Source organism: Bos indicus, chromosome 14 (genome assembly GCF_029378745.1).
Source record: "Bos indicus isolate NIAB-ARS_2022 breed Sahiwal x Tharparkar chromosome 14, NIAB-ARS_B.indTharparkar_mat_pri_1.0, whole genome shotgun sequence".
NCBI lineage: Eukaryota > Metazoa > Chordata > Mammalia > Artiodactyla > Bovidae > Bos > Bos indicus.
This window is the reverse complement of record NC_091773.1, coordinates 4,371,105-4,389,957: the sequence shown is the minus strand read 5'-3', so window position 1 is coordinate 4,389,957 and position 18,853 is coordinate 4,371,105. Positions and strand designations below refer to the sequence as shown.

At 51.0% G+C, this 18,853-nt stretch overlaps 1 protein-coding gene across 1 annotated transcript in view; it reads right to left on the bottom strand.

The window, feature by feature from the left end:
* COL22A1 (collagen type XXII alpha 1 chain) overlaps positions 1 to 18,853 on the bottom strand; it is a 224,614-nt gene that overhangs the window by 54,510 nt on the left and 151,251 nt on the right. Inside the window, exons 40-43 of the mRNA XM_070802401.1 lie at positions 14,391 to 14,468; positions 4,579 to 4,614; positions 3,650 to 3,703; positions 2,964 to 3,008 (exon numbers count right to left, since the gene is read on the bottom strand). Coding sequence (XP_070658502.1) covers positions 2,964 to 3,008; positions 3,650 to 3,703; positions 4,579 to 4,614; positions 14,391 to 14,468 — 213 coding nt within the window. The remainder of the gene's footprint in view (positions 1 to 2,963; positions 3,009 to 3,649; positions 3,704 to 4,578; positions 4,615 to 14,390; positions 14,469 to 18,853) is intronic.

Sequence of the window (18,853 nt, the reverse complement as noted above, 5' to 3'; positions counted from 1 at the left end):
GCTGGAAAAAGCCTAGAATACCCTTAGTTATCGGAGACCGACCCTGGGGAGGAAGGCCAACCCATGCTACACGCTAATTGAGTAAAACTTTAAAAGGGGAAAGGGGTTTTATTTTGACATTGCATGTTTTCTTCAGGCAAGTTAATAATGCAAGATTTATACTGTCCAAATTGGGAGTTTTTTTTTTCCTTCTTTTACAAATTGGGAGATTTTTATACTGCTGGCCTTGTATTCTTGGGGCTATTTTTCTGCTGTCATTTGAGCCCTCTGTAGAGTTGTTAAAGCTCTATGAGCATGGCTGGGCATCAGTTAGAAGAGAGAGAAGAAGGGGTGGATTTCCCGTCTAGGTACAGCGTGCCCTGGGGGATAATTTAATTAACACCCTGTTGTGATCCATTTCTGTGGGCCTCCAGAGAGAGGCCTGAATACACAGGAGCAAGGCCCGTGCGGGGGCAGTGGCCAGTCGGTTGTTGATGGGAGGGAAGTGCTGGGGTGAAGAGAGAGAGTCTGTGCCCTGCCCAGGCCGTCATTACCTCCTGGGCACTGACCACCTGCTGCCAGGATGCTGGCTGGCTGGTCACAGAGACGTCAGCTACACAGCCACTGACGACGGGCTGACGTGGAGGTGAGTAAGAACCGCTTCTTGACGGGCTAGCTCTATTTGCTGCTCACACCCGAGAGCTCCCTGTGGGATCAGGCTGAGGCTAGATTCCAGCTGAACCCCCAGCTTTGACCGCCTCTTCCCTCACCATGCCCTGTTTTCTTCAATCTTAACAGGTTTCACCTTAATCAATCACTAGGCACAAGAATCCCCACCAGAGGCTCTGCTTCTAGAGCACCCGAGGGTAGACAGGGGACTCCTGCTACAGGGATTCTAGGGATGCAGCCCTGGGGGAACCCCGCCCAGGGCCCACTGTCCACCCTTGGAGGGCTGGTGACTGCAGGAGAGGCCTTGGTTGTCCCAACCCTGCACATTCCCAAGACAGGTCTGGCCCCGGCTGCTCTGGAGAGATGTACTAAGTCCTTGGAATGCCCTCCCTGATAAGAGTGCCTTTGTTTGCCCAGGGCCTTGGGCCATGCAGTTAACAGTGTCCTTGCTGGGGGCCTGGGGCCAGTCTGACCTCTGGGAGGACGGCAGATGGTGGAGTAACCAAGACCACCCAGGGAGGCATGCCTGGTCTGGGTAAGAGTCCCTTGATGGCAACACCCGCTGAATTTCAGACCACTCAGGGTCACCTCCATGGATTCAGATTACACACAACTTCTGGGAGAGCCGAGTGTGGGCAGGGGACACGTGGAGGCCTCAGCCTCGTGTCTTGGGGGCTCCTTCCCTGGGATAAACCGTCATCCTGAGTGTAACAGCTCTCCTGAGCTCTGGGAACCCTTCTGGTGAGTCACTGAACCTGAAGGGGGTCCTGGGGACCCCTGAGAACGTGACTCATCTGATTATCGAGACCAGAGACCCTGACAGCAGTACCTGGGACCACGCTGGGGGAGGGTGTTCTGTGAACTTAAAGGTAGTCAAGAGAGACCGATGCTCTCTCAGTCTCTGCCGGAAACCAGTTGAGTCACGTCAAGGTGAGCCCATCCTGTCCGCTGGACTCTGTGGATGCACTTCCCTCTGCAGAGGTATCAAGGTCTGGATCTGGCAGAGGTCATTTGAACCCCTTCAGCCTTTGGCCTGAACCTTACTCTTCCACCCACTTCACCAGGGCCTGGCACTTGGGTATCAGGGTGGATGCTGTGAGCTTTATTTGGCTGCTGCAAATCTGACTCCGTGAAGGAGGAGGAGCATATGAATAAGTACCCTCAACCTCCAGCAAGACTTTTCACTCACCCTTCTGGCGGGTCTTAGTGAAGTTTCAGGACCCTTCTAGGAGACCAGGGTGCCCGTCCAGGTGTCTGCTGTTCCCAGCAGCCTGGACGAGGCAGAGACAGATGCTAACGCCCTCAGGGGCCTCCAGGTCTTGGGTCTTTGCCTGACTGACACTTGCAGCAGGCCGGGCTTGCAGAGCAGACAGACGGCCATCCTGAGGGCAAGCCTCTGCCCAGGGGAGATCCAGTCTGAAACCAGTCTCGAGGCCTGGGACTCCCCAGTCGTGGCTGCCACTGTCTCTTCCTTCTCAGGCAGCAGGTTTCAAAGGGCTGATTTCTCCTGTATCTTCCCACCTGCCCACCCAGACCCACTCATCCTCACTGCTCCTTCCCTGGAGGGCCCACTGGTAGCCTGGTTAGCTGGCTAAGCCTTCGGAGCATCTCTGGCGTTGGTAACTTAATCTGGGGGCTGGGTTCCCAGAGGGGATGCACTGCACACGAGGGAAGCCTGCTGGAGCTGAGAGCCCGGCCATGCTGCCTGGGACCAGACGCTCAGGACTCTCTCATCCTGCGCAAGCTGCTGTAGCTCTCCTTGTGAGAGAGGAAAGGAAGCTTCTACTCTAACGGGGGGAAACCAGAAGGAACTGACATTACTGAGGAAAAGGTCAGGACACAGGCCAGTGAGGAACCAGCCCTGGACAAGAAGTGGCTCCTGTCCATTTGCTCACCCCCAGGTCCCCATCCATCCCTTTCTGCTCCAAGTCCTGGGGGTATCAGGGACTCACCTGCCTCTGGCGCTCAGGTGAGCTGGCCCAAAGAGAAGCACATGGGGAAACCGGGATGGGGGCACTGCTCCCTCCCAGCCTCTGGCCAGGTTTCCTGGCAGTGGCTTTGAACCCACAATTTCCGCTCCCATCTGGCAGCCCCGTCCCCACCGTTCCCGCTTTCTCTTGGCTCTGAAGATGGGTGCAAGGTGGTACTGGCTTCTGTGTTTATCTCTGGGCATCACAGCCACCTCTGATTAGTTCCCTCCGCCCACAGCTTTGTAAAAAGCCCCTTCTTAAAGCTTCTTGAGCCATCCGAGTTGCATTTTATTCTGGCTGAACCCCTGATGGTCAAGATTCATCCAGAACAGTTAGATCACATACTGGTTTGCCAGGAGGCCCTCTTTCTCCTGGATTTCCTGGTATACCCTAAAAGAAGAAAGAAAGAACATTAACTCTGTTAAGCACATAATCCTGATCCACTCTGCCCACTCTCTCCCTCAACCTCTCTATCTTGCCAAGTGCAACTCAGGAGAAAACAGATCACCCGACCGTGAAGACTGGCACCAACAAAAACTCACAGCTTCCAACCTCAGCTGAAGACCCAGAGCTTCTCAGAATATATCAACCAGGGCAAATGTTCAGAACAGTAAGCCACCCCTCTCAGAACTCCTTGCCAAACACAAAATTGAAAGTGCGTACGTGTGTGTGCACATGTGGACACACACTCACACATCTGATCTTCAACTCAGGCCGTCTTTTTCCAAACACAGGCAGAAGGACCAACTTTGAAAGAGAGGAGGGCAGAACAGCAGGAGGTGTTGTGTGGGATATAGCCAGGAACTTGCACGGTTCTGACAGCATCACACAGAAGCAAAAGAAGTGCAAGCAGACAACACACGCTTAGAGGCCACGGTGGACAAAGAGGCCAAACACACAACAGGCTCCCGGGGGAGCGGGCGGGGCTCGGTGCACAAAGCAGCTCCCCCGGGGTTTCCTGGTCAAGGGAGGCCAGGGGAGGGGGAGGGGGGTCGGCAGGGACACAACCCACACCCCTTGCCTTTACTTACATCCTGGCCAGCTGGTCCCTGGGGGCCGGGAAACCCAGGCGGGCCTCGAGATCCCTGAAGAGAAAGAAGACATCCCCCAACACTTAAAACAAAAACCAAGGGCCCCCTTGCGTGGGGTTGGTTCTCCTTGTCCAATCGCCTGGCGCACTGACCAATCTGATGGAACGGAGGTACCTGAGAGCAGCCAGGGCTTGAGGACTGGCTGTCTTCAACACACAGATAGAACGCTCTGGAAAACCTTCCCCATGAGGCTGACTGCCCAGGCCCCCTTCGCAAGCCCCCTTCTTACTCCTGCAGTGAGACGGGCCTGAGCTCACTCCGGGTGCAGGGTCGATTACCAGCCTCAGGAGCCCGCTGGCTGGACACACTGACCTGTGAGAGGACCAGTGCGGAGGCCGGCGCTCAGGTGACTGCTAGATATTTTTATTGGAAAGTCGTTGCCACCTGGCTGACAATTTCTAGATGGTACTGGGAGTCGGCCCAAATCATCTTTCAATTACGGATCTCACTTTCTGCAGGAATCTTCCTAGACTTTCCCGCCTGCCTCACAGATTAAAAGAGCACCCTCACTGGCTCCTGGCTCTGTGGCTGGGGGCAGTGAAGCTGGGATTCAAAATTACTTCCTCTGGCAATGTGATGACATGCGTGAAACCACAGCTGTCCGTCTAGAGGGAAGCAGAGGCGGCGAAAAGCAAAGGCAGTGCCGGTCTGCCCAGCTGTCACTGGAGCTCAGGGCACTGGACAACCCTCCTCCCGACTCCACCATTCCACAGGTGAGTGCCTGTATCTTCGAGAGTCTGCACTGTATAACGTTAAAGTTGTTGTTTTTTAAACTACTGTCTTTGCTGGCCTCTCCAACTTCAAATGGCTTTGATTAGCGCATAATTTCTCCCATCAAGACACAACCCTGTATTTAAGTCATACTGTACCGGAGGACCTTTTTCTCCTGGTGGTCCAGAGGGGCCCTAAGAAACAAACAAACAAGTAAGCAAACTGGAAGTGAAACGTCTGTTTAAATGTAAGGCTGGGTCCTTAAGGAAAAGCTAACACCCTCCCATCTTCTTTTAAGACAAAACTTTTTATTTTTGTATCAGGGTATAATTGATTAACAGTGTTGTGATAGTTCCAGGTGGACAGCAAAGGGACTCAGCCATACATATGCATGTATCCATTCTCCCCCAAACTCCTCCCATCCAGGCTGTCACATAACCTTGAGCAGAGTTCCCTGTGCTAGACAGTAGGTCCTTGTTGGCCATCTATTTTAAATACAGCAGTGTGTACATGTCCACCCCAAAACCTAACTATCCCTTCTTCCTCCCATCCTTTCCCCGAGGCAACCACACGCCGGTGAGTCAGTTTCTGTTCTGTAAGTTCATTTGTATCATTTCTTTTCAGATTCCACATACAAAGGATGGCATATGATACTTCTACGTCTCTGCCTGACTTCCTTCACTCACTATGACAATCTCTAGATCCACCCAATGTTGCTGCAAATGGCAATGCCATTCTTTTTAATGGCTTCCTGCATGTGTAAGGCAGTGTCACCCCCTCTCTCATGCACCCACTATCGCTGTGTGTGGGGATCCTCCTGGAACTTTCTCCACCTGCCCTGCACTGGTGCTGCCCCCTCCTGGCAGCCAGCGGGTGTCTGACGCCTAGCCCATCTCTAGCCCTGGTGTGCAGTGGACCCTGCATTTCAGCATTCTTGTGCTGCATGCCCTGCTTGCTTGGGTGGGATGGGTGGGGGAAGGGGCACGTCTAGACTCCCCAGAGTGGGCTGCATGGCTGAGGCTGCAGTGGTACCCCTTCCTGCACACACATGCACACATACAGATACATGTGTGTGTGCGTGCACACACACACACCACGGTCTGCCATCCCACACATGTGAGCAGCCTACAACCTGGCTTCCCGAGCTGCACTGAAGATGCGTGCCCTGCCTGAGGCACTATCGTCGAGTGTCAGGCCCCGAGTGAGCGGCACTGGCCCTGGGCCGCAAGCCTTCGCATCTGCAGAGAAGATGCCGCCCTGCCCTCCTGCCTGGACGTGTTCTCCTTGCCACACGTGGGTTCCCAGTATAGATGTCGGCACCCTTGGGCATCTCCCAGGCTTCTCCCAGGAGGCTCGTTAGAACCGGTCCCCAGCCCCTGGGTCACCCCATCTGGGACAGATGGCCTGGTACTGTCATTGCTTCTGGGCTCACCTGCCCTCTCTCCTCTGCCCTGGGGGTGCTCAGCACCCACTCTCCAGGACTCAGCACCACCCTGGGAATAGCCAGACACAGCAGAGCATAGCACACGGCATGCTGCTAAAATTAAAATTTTATGGTATGAGAACTTGAAAATCAAGTGTTATCATCCTCATCATTGATGATCAAACTAAGGCCAGAAGAGACAAAGAGACAGCCCAAGCCACATCGCGAGTCACTCTCCAGGTGCAGTGAGTCCCACCACCCGTTCTTGGTCCTGGGCACCTGTGTGTCCCTGAAGTGGCACCCGGGAGAACCTCCAAGATATCCGAAGAGTGAGAAGAGTCTTCACACAAAGGCACAGGTCCCAGACAGCATGACAGACCAGGTAACCTAAAAGCCTGCCCATTAAATATGTCCCAGAAATTCCTGATAAAATAAAATAAGCATCATTTTCAGTGCAGAGTTGAGCACTAAACTAGGGGAAACTTCCAGAGGACTAAGTCAAGCAGGTAAGAAGACAGTGGGCTCCGGGCTTCCCTGTGGTCCAGTGGGCAAGAATCTGCCTTGCAATGCGGGGGTCAGTGGGGGGTGCTCAGTAGTGGGACTCTTTGCAACCCCATGGACTTTGGGGCCCCATGGAGCCCCAGTGGGCACCTCTGTCCATGGAATTTTCCAGACAAAAATACTGGAGTGGGTTGCCATTTCCTACTCCAGTACTTTACTCATATCAACCTAAAAACTCCTCTCAAGAAACACAAACAACCCTTTTAACCCTCACAGAAGATTTCTTTAAGAGTAATACATGAAATACTTTCCTTATTGCACTCTGCAAATATTTACTGAGAGCCTCACATACACCAGGCGTGGCAGCCAGGGGACACGGGTTCAATCCCTGGTCCAGGAAGATTCCACAGGCCGCAGCGTAGCTAAGCCTGTGTGCACAACTCCCGAGCCTCTGCTCCAGAGCCCCAGAGCCTCAGCTACTGAAGCCCAGGCACGTCGGGTCCATACTCTGCAACAAGGGAAGCCACCGCAAAGGGCTGCCCAAGCGCTGCAATCAGGGTGTATGCCCCACTCTCTGCAACCAGAAAAAGCCCTCGTGCAGCAGTGAAGACCCAGCACAGCTGAACATAAATAAGTAAACAATTTTTTTTATTTTAAAGAGAAGACAATGGACTCAGAGTCCCACCCAGAATCTCCCTGACTCACAGATCACTTCCCCCTCCATGAGCTTTCACACTCTCGTCAAGCTGAAGGTCAATGGCACCCATGGATCAATATACATACATCCAAATGTCATTCCTACCATAGTAGCTCCTTACTGAGGCTGTATACTTACTGCTCAAGGAGAGGACTTAAGGACAGTTTATTACTGGCCTGGGGAATGCTGCCAGAGTTTAGAGGCACTTTTTGTTTCCAAATTGAACTCCAAGATGCACCTGAAGCATTTGACTTGTTCATCAGACTAAGCGTTGGATTCCTCTCATCTGTCATTTAATAGAACATCCACATGTGAAGGACGGAATTGGTTGTCAAAAAGGTCTTCATTTCAAATCTTAGTTCTATCAATTATTAATTGTTTGAGCTTGAGCACATTTGTTTTTCTGAGCTTCAGCTTCCTTATTTATAACACAAAGCTGGGTGATCACCTTGGCTCCTATGATCAGAAGCAGAAGATCCTCTAAGTAGAGAACAGGACCGGTGCCTGGCCCGTAACAGGCATTCCCACAGCCATCTTGCTACTATACTTTTAAGAAATAGCGGAGTGTGCTGTGGAGGAAGGACTGTATAATGACTTCCCAGTGTCAGTCTGAAATCTGAAGCCTAAACACGTGTTCCACAATAGCGACCCCATTTCTGAGATCACACCCTCTGATGGGTTTTATTCATGAGTCACTTTACCTGACACACATATTTTGGCCTTTGAAACCGTGTTCCACTTAAAAGGAACTACAACTCCTTGGAGAAATGACTGATCCCACATCTGGACAAGGAACATATTCAAATCTGGAACCTTCTATCATTCCAAAGATCAGGGAAACTACCAACCAGCATCTCTTACATCTGCATTGGCAGGCGGGTTCTTTACTCCTGTGGCTCAGCTGGTAAAGAATCTGCCTGCAATGTGGGAGACCTGGGTTTGACCCCTGGATTGGGAAGACCCCCTGGAGAAGGGAAAGGCTACCCACTCCAGTATTCTGGCCTGGAGAATTCCATGGACTCTATAGTCCATGGGATCACAAAGAGTCGGACGCGACTGAGCAACTTTCACTTTCACTTTCTTTACCACTAGCGCCACCTGGGAAGCCCGAAGACTGCTAGGCATGTGTTAAAAGCACTTAGGGTCAACCCGAAGAGGCTCCTATTTGCATAAATAAGACAGTCTGGACAGCAAAAGGAAGAATATCTGCCGCACATTAAAACAAACTGAATGTGTTTAAATCTGAGTTCAAAATGATTGATAAAAAACCAAAAACACCTCACTGATCATCTTTGTGAGATACCAGGGAACCAAGTCGTTATTTGAAAATAATTAACAGGAAAAATGAGGGAACACCTCTCCACCTAGAAGGACTGGAGCTACTACATAAAAGAACTGACTGAACTAAGAGAGCACCAATTTGAAAGCCTTGATGTGCTAATTGATCTAAGGCTTGGACATCAAAGGCTGTGCACGTCAAGACAAGACACCACCAGACGTCAGATACCTCCTGCTGGAAGGACACAGCCTGTGAAGTCTTGTCAGAAAGATCAAACCTGAATTTGCTCCAGCCTTGAGGCCCAAGTATGGGTGTACAGGCAACACGGGGACCAGGAAGCCCTGAGCTATTCTGTGAGCAAAGTCCAGAAGCTCCATAAGACCTAACAATAAATCTTGTTTCACCAATTTAAAAAATTGCAATTTATACATATCTAAACTTGAAATTTGATCCCCTCTACCTTGCTCCTCCTCCCGTAGATATCTATCTAAAGACACAGCCCATTTTATTCGCCATCATCTTTTATCTGAAAGGCTCATGGGTACCATGCTACATGCTGGGCTCCCGGGGCAGGTTCAAACACTTGCTTTGCCTTTCATCAGCAGACTGAGCCAGGCCCACTGTCTGAACCTCTCCAAGCCTGAGTTTCCTCATCTGTAAGCTGAACACAATCACAGCTCGGGCTCCTAGGACCACTGAGAAGACTGCGGAAGGTGATGTGTTGCAAAGCCACACACGGGAGCCTTGCCCATTTGTGTAAGTGCTCAGTATGCCTTGGGAACCATTACAGGAACCTCAAAAAGCCTTGTTGAGTTTAGAAAGGAGCATTTTCAATTGGAAACGAGAGTAGAAATTTATTTAAAACCTTTTTTTCTTCCAACAACAGAGGAGTCCCCCTGAGACTTCAGTCGAAAAGCCAAGATTAGGATATTTGGGGTACTCAGCTCCTGGTTATACAAGAGCCCTGGGGCCTGGGTTTCCCAGGGGGCACTAGTGGTAAAGAACCTTCCTGCCAGCGCAGGAGACGTAAGAGACATGGGTTCAATCCCTGGGTCAGGAAGATCCCCTGGAGGAGGGCATGGCAACCCACTCCAGTAATTCTTGCCTGGAGAATCCCATGGAGCCTGGCGGGCTACAGTCCACAGGGTCACGAAGAGTCGGACACGACTGAAGCGACTGAGCACATTCCTGGGGTCCGGGGCGGTGCACAGCCCCTCCTCTGCAGCCCAGGGGACCTCGCTGTGCACAGAACAGGATGAGAGCACTGGGCGTGAATGAAGCTGCAGCGCCTGTCCTAAGTCCTTGGGGTGACTGCCGAGAAATGCCTGGGGTCCCCAAGTAGCAGCCGGGTGAGATAGGGCTACCTGTCTGCACACACTCCTTTAGAAGGGCAACAGGCCAGCCTGACCTGGGGATGGCAGGAGCGGTGGTGTGGTTCTCAGAACCAAAGGAACTGGACTCAACCAGGAGACAAGACATACGAACAGAAGCAACAGTGAGACTCACAGGTCAGTAGTTCAAAAGCAGCGAAGAGTGTGAGATGACCCTGGCACGAAGAAAAGTGTGTTCTCGGTCACTCAGTCGTGTCCAACTCTCCGCAACACCATGGACGGTAGCCTGCCAGGCTCCTCTGTCCATGGGATTTCCCAAGCAATGATACTGAAGTGGGTTGCCGTGCTCTCCTCCAGGGTATCTTCCCAGCCCAGGGATCAAACCCGCATCTCCTGAGACTCCTGCCTTGGCAGGTGGATTCTTTACCACTAGCACCACCGGGCAAGTCTGGTGCTACAGGACTTTACAAGGAAGGACCATGTAAACGTGAACTCCTGCTCTACTGCTGCCCTGGCTTGGAGAGCAGCTAAGGGCATCTGCTCGGAGCTAGAACGCTGGGGTCCAATCCTAGCTCCCCGACGTCCTAACTATGACTTCAGGCAAATGTCACATCTCTTACGTGAATTCCCTCATTCGTAAAATGAAAGAGAGAACAGGATCTGCTTGGCAGGGTGGCTGGGAGGACTGGGTGAGAGGATCCCATGAGCTAAGTGAGGGGATGGATGTGGGTATCTTGCTCAGAGCTGGACACTGCAAGTGGGCAGGCCATGTGAGCTGTGGTCACGAGCGCTCCAGCTTTTAGAGGCTTTCATTTCCATTCTTGTTCTATTACTCCCTGGAAGAGGGGGGAGTGGGAAAAAGAACGGCTCCACTCAGGAAACATGACAGATGCTTTCCCACATCATCAGCGCCATGCTTCCTCTCTCCCGCAGTCTGTAGGTCTATAAAGGGCTGTGAGCTCGTTTTCTTTGTATGTGAACCCTCAGTGTCTGGGCAAAGTCAGAACAAATGACTCCAGAGAGGGAACGCTGAAGACAGAGAAATGAGAGGTGATTCCAGGCAACGGAGGCTGAAAAAGATGTTAGGCGAGGAGTTTTATGGCATTTAAAGGTTCAAGGCAAGCTTCTAGGTGTTACTACCAACATGACCGCGCTGCAACCCTCCCTACACCCTTGATCTAGAAACTACTGCTCAGGCCGGGGTCCTGGGGTGCTGCTGGGGGAGCCCCGCCCTTGCTGACCTCAGGCTCAGAGGCTCAGTGAAGTTCAACAGCACTTTGATCTGCCCTCAGGCCTAACTGGGTCATTTTCAAACTTATCAGATCCCGCTAAGGAAGATCACAGGCAACCTTAAGATAAAAGGGATGTTTTGTTAATGTCTTGAAGGGAGCAGTTGAAACGCCAAACAATTGCCTCTCCATCCAGTCCCCTGCCCGGTGATGCGCAGAGCTTGGCAGAGAAAGCCTCGCTCGGGCTCCCTTCCAGGTGGGGTGAGTGCTGCTCCTGGATGCCCAAGCCTTGGAGCACAGAGCCACAGGAGGAGGGACCAGAGGAACCTAGCCTTAATGTGAGGAGGTGATGGAAATGAGCAATCCCACCCACGCTGGGGAAGCCACAGGCCAGCTGAAGCAGAGGAAGAGAGCTGGCTTCAGAGGACTGGAAGCGATGGTCCTGGTCCTGGACTAGCTGTGTGACATCAGCCAAGTCGCCTCACCTTCTGAGCCTCAGACAGTTTACCTGGAGAACACTGAAGAAGCAGACACCTTCAGTATGAGTGTGATCACTCAGTGGTGTCTGACTCTCTGCGACCCCATGGACTGTAGCCCACCAGGCTCCTCTGTCCATGGGATTTCCCAGGCAAGAAACCTGGAGCGGGTTGCCATTTCCTCCTCCAAGGGATCTTCCCAACCCAGGGACTGAACCTGTGTCATCCTGCATTGCAGGAGGATTCTTTACCACTGAGCCACCAGGGAAGCCCTAGACACCTTCAGTGACCCTCTCCAGCACCTCTAGGCACACACCCACCTGGTAGGTTCTGGTTGAGGTGCCTGCCCTGGGGCATATGTAGCCATGAGGGGATGCTTAGCCCAAGTTCCAGCCCCCTAACCCCCGTACCCTGGAGCAGCCTTCACTGACTCCCACCAGGAGTCGACCCTGGCTCCACCCCAACTTGTGTAGATCACCTCTGCAGCTGCACCGGCATCTCCAGGGCCTTGCCAGGGGAGGATGCCACTCCCCAAGGGGTGATTTCTGAGATAATTTCCCCCAATAAACCCTCAGCCCTTGAATTCTGATCTCGGGAGATGCTAATGCAGAAGCCCAGCCTTCAACAAAAGATAAACCAGCTTTCACAGGACGCAAGGGTTGAGGACGTGGATGCTCTAGACCCAGCACCAGATACAGACCACTCAGCCTGTGGCAGGGGGCTGCTGAGCCCGGGGGCATGAGGGGCGCATTCACACCCTGTTATCAGCCCCGCTCCACCTCCACATCCCCCTGAACCCTCACACAGATGGCCCGGCCAGCGGGAAGGAGCCGGGGCCAGCAGCCAAAGACAGGATTTATGGAAGCTCCATAAGGTCTCACCCACCACGGAAGCTTTTAATCAGTGGAAGTGGAGGAAGGACCCGGAGCGGTTGACTTGTGGCCTCTCGGCTGGAGGCAGCCAATTACTTTTCAGGTGGAATCACTTGGGTGGGGACGTATTTCAGGGGCGATTTCATGGCTCTGCGTTGGGAGGTGGGGCGACAAGCATCCCCCTCTGCTGCCTGGCTTTCTGATTAAGGTTTTCCTACAGTGAATCCCTGGGGAGTGGACGGGACATGCAGAGGCCCGTGAAATGACGGTGGGACCACTCCAGATCACAGTTTCTCTTCTAAGCAGCTAACGCCTGCAGGACTCGGAATCCTGACTCTGGCAGAGAAGGCCCCATTAAAAGCAGGATTTCTGAAACAAAAAGAAAGCCTGAACCTGCTGCATGTCTTCACTACATCTTTTTCCATATTGTTTCTTCTAGTTACCAACAGATTGTAAAAGACAGCCAAAGACAAAAGATAAAGCTGATGCAAGAGAGGGTTTTTTTTTTTCCATCAGAAATTTTAGCAGAGAAATTAAGAAAAACAGATTAAAACTGGACATTTCCAAGAGGATACCACCTGCCTTCTCCCTGTTTTCCAGGGACCTTTAGGAAGACACAAGGCACTGGTCTTCCCGCCTTGAAGGCAGCCCCACTGCTGGGAGTGGAGTGGAAGCGAGGTGGTCATTCCTGGGAGGAAGAGAACACAGACGAGGGTCCCTGGGGGGAATTTCAGGGAGAGAATGAGAGGCGTAAGAGCAGCACTGGGGCAAGGAGAAGGGTTTTTACTGTGGTGCTGTGGGTAACGGCACTTCCCAGGTGGCTCAGTCGTAAAGAATCCACCAGCCAATGCAGGGGAAGCAGGAGACGTGGGTTTGACCCCTGGGTCGGGAGGATAACCCTGGAGAAGGAAATAGCAACCTACTCCAGTATTCCTGCCTGGGAAATCCAGAGAAGGCCCACGGGGTGGCAGAGTGGACGCGACTCCGTGACTGCACACACACTGTAATACACCAGGCTTCCTCTCAAGCTCTTTGAGAGACAAACCAGGCACGCTGCTGCTCTGTTTTTTGAATGAGAAACCAGGCAGAGACCAGGCCATGCGTTGCTCCAGTTTATATTCAGATTTCGTTTACTGGGAGTAAAGTCTGATCGTGCTTCTGGGTTAAGATGATGACGACGACAACATCATCAATGAAACACGGGCAGTTTGGATTCTGTGAGGTTTAGCAGCTATATCAGAAAACCACTGAGTGTTGGAGCTTCCTAGTAGACTGATGTGAATTATCCACCAAGACCACCAATCCAAAGACCACGTCACAGGATTTTATTTTGGAGATAAAAACCTCTCCTGGGGGCTTCCCTGGTGGCTCAGTGGTAAAGAATCTGCCTGCCAATGCAGAAGACACAGGTTCACTCTCTGATCTGGGAAGATCTCACTTGTCCCACAGTAACTAAGCCCATGGCCCACAACTGCTGAGCCTGTGCTCTAGAGCCTGGGAGCTTCAACTACTGAACCCACTGCCCCAACTGCCGCAGGCCACGTGCCCTCCAGCCTGTGTGCTCGCACCAAGAGACGCCGCCACAGGGAAGCCTGAGCACCCCAACTACGGAGTAGCCCCCACTTGCCGGAACTAGAGAAAAGCCCTCGCGGCAATGAAGACCCAGAAAATCCAGAAATAAATAAATAAAATAAAATTATTACAAAAAGAAAAAAAACTTTCTTGATTCTATTGATGTCGTCAGCGATATATTAATTGGAGAGGGATAATGAACTCACCTTTGCCTGAAAGAGCATGAAGGCAAGTCACTCCTCCAAGACCACACCCCTCACCCAACCAGCTCAGGTTCACTGGCTTCCACTCAGGTTTTGCCAAGTTTGGACAGTGAGTCCTTTTTTCCTCCCTTTTCTTTTTTTAATGAGCTTTGTTCTCTCACTCCTCTTTGAAAGGACACATCTTGGTCTCCCCAGAGGCCTTATTCCCATAAGAAGTACACCAGGTTACGGTAACAGCATCAGCCACAGTGCACAGGCCTACAGCCTCACTGACCCAGGGATCACGACCCACCACCAGATCAGCCCGGAAAGGAGTGGCCCTGCGGTCCTAGCAGGCCCCGGCTGTGTGTCCTGGAGCAAGGAGGTGCCGGGTGAATAAAGACTCACCGGAGGGCCGGCGACCGCCATGCCTGGCTCTCCACGGTTGCCAGGAGAGCCGGGGATCCCAGGCGCACCACGGTCCCCCTGAAAAGAGAAAACAACACAGTCAAGATGTCACCTCTGGGCAGGAGAGAGCAAAGGTGCAAGGCAGTTCCATTCCTCCCACTGTCTGGACCACACCCTCCAGCCAGCATCTCTCCCAGCACCTCACTCTGCACACTCCCTGGAGTTCATCCAAGCTGCCCCTCATCCCACTCAGTCCAAAACGCCTGGACCACAGTCACCATCTGTGACGACTCACCTTTGAGCAGTGACTGTGCCCCACTGTTGCCCATGGCTCCAGATGTGATTATAACAATATCACCCCCACCACAGGTGACCACAATTTCAAGTTTTACTGGGCTTTTTCCACATTTCTCCTGCCACCATCCTGAACTCACCCCAGAGTTGACCATGTAGCCACATTTCAACCCAGTCCCCACATCATCAATAAATGAATTCATCATTTTGCCAATAATGTACCAAGTACCTATATTTTGTGAGTCACTTTCCCAGGGGTTGCAAGGGGCAAGAATGACTGAGATACAATCTCTGCCTTCAAGCATGGTGGTTAATAGAGTGTAGGTTTAAGTTCTGGTTTCAACACTTGGTAACTGCCAGCTTCAGAGGACAACAATTTCCTTCATTTACGAAGGCCAGGGTATACCAGGAGCTGCAGGGCCAGCAGAGGCTATGTTTTTTCAGAGATCATGAGAACAGAGTGCCTGGCATGGCAGTCAATGCACTTCAGCTGCTGTGGTTGTTGCTGGTCTCAGGTGCCCATCATTCTGGACTTTGATCAGACGAGAAAAAGGAGAAGGAAAGGAAAGCAGGGGAGGAATTCTGTTTGCTACTTTCTATAGAAGGACACTGAGACGGTTATATCTTTGTATTCACAATTTCAAAATTCTCGACCTCTGAAAACAAGTGTTTACCCTAACTCATCAGGTAGCAAAAGCTGACTTGTACTGACTTAAAGGCTAATTAAAATCTTTAGACATCCCCTTTTCCATGGATATTTACACATTTCTATGGCATCACTATTGGAGAAGGCAATGGCACCCCACTCCAGTACTCTTGCCTGGAAAATCCCATGGATGGAGGAGCCTGGTAGGTCCACAGGGTCTCGAAGAGTCGGACATGACTGAGCGACTTCACTTTCACTTTTCACTTTCATGCATTGGAGAAGGAAATGGCAGCACACCCCAGTGTTCTTACCTGGAGAATCCCAGGGATGGGAGAGCCTGGTGGGCTGCCGTCTATGGGGTCGCACAGAGTCGGACATGACTGAAGTGACTTAGCAGCAGCAGCAGCATGGCATCATTATAATGAGTTTGACGAGGAATTTTGCCCCACACACCACAGTAAATGCTATTTTCATCACTTATAAATTACTACTTTTCTAAATTCTAAATAAACCCAATCCAAAGCACACAGGACCCACACAATTTCACGTAAGAGACTGTACCCCTATATTAGGTCAGCAGATCGTAGCCAAGCCTAATACTGAAATGGGAGGTGACCCTATTCAAGCCACTTACCATCTCCAGGGTGAGCTAATTTGTATGGCAAATGGAAGTAGCCTTAGGAGGTCGTCACGAAGAGCCAATTAGATAATGTGCAACAAATTTATTCCAGGTAGAACCCAACATTGCTAGGCAACACTACTTTATCGAGGCTTATGTTTTTAAGCATTAAATGAAAATCCTACTAATAACTGGCTTACCCTGCAACCACCATCTGAATTTGAAAACTTTACATCTGGACCTTTCAGAAAAATAATGCTTCAAGATGATTTGTTTTTCCTGCAGTGTGACTGTTGCTTGGACAAGTTTGTAAGTTATATATTCATTCAACAAATGTTGGTTGTTTATTCACAGCAAACTGCAATCTGGCTCCACAACCAAAGATGACTCATTCAGGGGCCCTGCCCATTTCCAATGCTCTGTGTTCAATTCAGGAGAGAGATCGGAACAGGCTTGAGAAGTTCTCACGAAAGAGATGAACCACAGCCTAAACGCTCCCTAAACTCTGGTAACACTCTCTCCCTCCTGCCCCCAGGCCCACGGTGGCCTTGTGTCCTCAGGACCACAGCCTCCCTCTGGCCCACCCTCGCCTCTGCAAACAGTCCCCGAGAAATCCTCTTCAGAGCCCCAGATGGTGCATCCTGTTTCTTTAGAATAAAATGCTGTGGCTGATTCTGGGACTGCCAAAAAAGCTGATTTGTGCGCAGGGGGAGGGCGGGGAGGGGAGGAAGTCAAGAAATAAGGCGAAGGTGGAAAAAAGTGCAATAACTAAGAGAGATACGATCAGTGCCGGGTCCCTCGCCAGCATCCTGGACGGTGAGAGGACGAGGCGGAGGAGTTCACGCTGCCGCCGAGCGACAGCAAGTCCAGTCTCAGGACCGAGACTGAGTCCCCCTTAAAACCACATTCCCCTGCAGGTTCACGACTAACCTCTCTATCCAAAAGTTTACTCCTACCCTTGCCCTGCCCCTGCTCCCCCCAGGATAGAAGAGGATCAAAGAAAAAGGTGGGGGGTGGGGACTGAAACTGAGCAGGACCCTGCAGGGTCTTCCCGGGTATAACTCCCTCCGTGTCCTGTCCTCGATTCTTGTCTGGCCTTCCCCAAGTCCCAAAGAGCAGATTCAAGCAGTTACTAATTAGGGAAGAGAGGGGAAGCAAAAACAGGAAAATGGAAAGAAAGCAAAGAACAGCAACAAAGCAAAAAGCAGAAACAAAGGAAACGCAGTCAAGCAAGAAAAGGAATGATGACCTAAACAGTGGCTGAGCAGTGAGACAGAGTCGCAGGACTCCTAGTTTCTCCTGAAGGGCTATACATAAAAACCTGCCATGCACTTCTGAGCTGTCGTGCAGAAACCAAGATCCCCTCGCGTTAGAGGATGCTGACCAGCATGTGGATACCGGACTGGTTGGAACCAGAAGGTTGATGATTAAGATTTCCAAACATCACCCTATTACCTCACCATCAACCTGTTAGAAAGATGTCCACCAACACACCCCATGACCCTCATATAAATGTTGCTCTTCAACCCTGTCTGAAAGCTGCCAGGGCTTCGGGTCTCACTTGCCTCCCCGTTCTCTTTGCTCCAGGCATCAGACACTACTGTCCTTCGCCCCGTGGCAGCAGGCTGGCTTTGCTGTGCATCAGGCAAGCGTCCTCAAGTTTGGTTCAGTCACACAGTAATGTCAACCTGGTCCTGTGACCTTGGATGACTCCCATAACCTCTCTGGCACCCTTAAGACCCTCATCAATGAGGAAACAAAAGAACATTTTACCAAATTCCCACGTACCTACTGCAGACTCATTTACAAGGTAAGAAACTATAAAACATGGAGTGTTAAAAGGTGTATATTGTATTTTATTAGCCAAGTGCAGTTCAGTTCAGTTCAGCTGCTCAGTCGTGTCAGACTCCTTGCAACCCCATGAACCGCAGCACGCCAGGCCTCCCTGTCCATCACCAACTCCGGGAGTCCACCCAAACCCATGTCCATTGAGTTGGTGATGCCATCCAACCATCTCATCTTCTGGCGTACACTTCTCCTCCTGCCCTCAATCTTTTCCAACATCAGGGTCTTTTCAAATGAGTCAGCTCTTCGCATCAGGTGGCCAAAGTATTGGAGTTTCAGCTTCAACATCAATCCGTCCAAAGAACACCCAGGACTGATCTCCTTTAGGATGGACTGGTTGGATCTCCTTGCAGTCCAAGGGACTCTCAAGAGTCTTCTCCAACACCACAGTTCAAAAGCATCAATTCTTCGGCGCTCAGCTTTCTTTATAGTCCAACTCTCACATCCATACATGACCACAGGAAAAACCAAAGGCTTGACTAGACAGACCTTTGTTGGCAAAGTAATGTCTCTGCTTTTGAATATGCTATCTAGGTTGGTCATAACTTTCCTTCCAAGGAGTAAGCGTCTTTTAATTTCATGGCTGCAGTCACCATCTTCAGTGATTTTGGAGCCCAGAAAAATAAAGTCTGACACTGTTTCCACTGTTTCCCCATCTATTTGCCATGAAGTGATGGGACCAGATGCCATGATCTTAGCTTTCTAAATGTTGAGCTTTAAGCCAACTTTTTCACTCTCCTCTTTCACTTTCATCAAGAGGCTTTTTAGTTCTTCTTCATTTTGTGCCACAAGGGTGGTATCATCTGCATATCTGAGGTTATTGATATTTCTCCTGGCAATCTTGATTCCAGCTTGTGCTTCATCCAGCCCAGTGTTTCTCATGATGTACTCTGCATACAAGTTAAATAAGCAGGGTGAAAATATACAGCCTTGACATACCCTTTTTCCTATCTCGAATCAGTCTGTTGTTCCATGTCCTAACTGTTGCTTCCTGACCTGCATACAGGTTTCTTAAGAGGCAGGTCAAGTGGTCTGGTATTCCCATCTCTTTCAGAATTT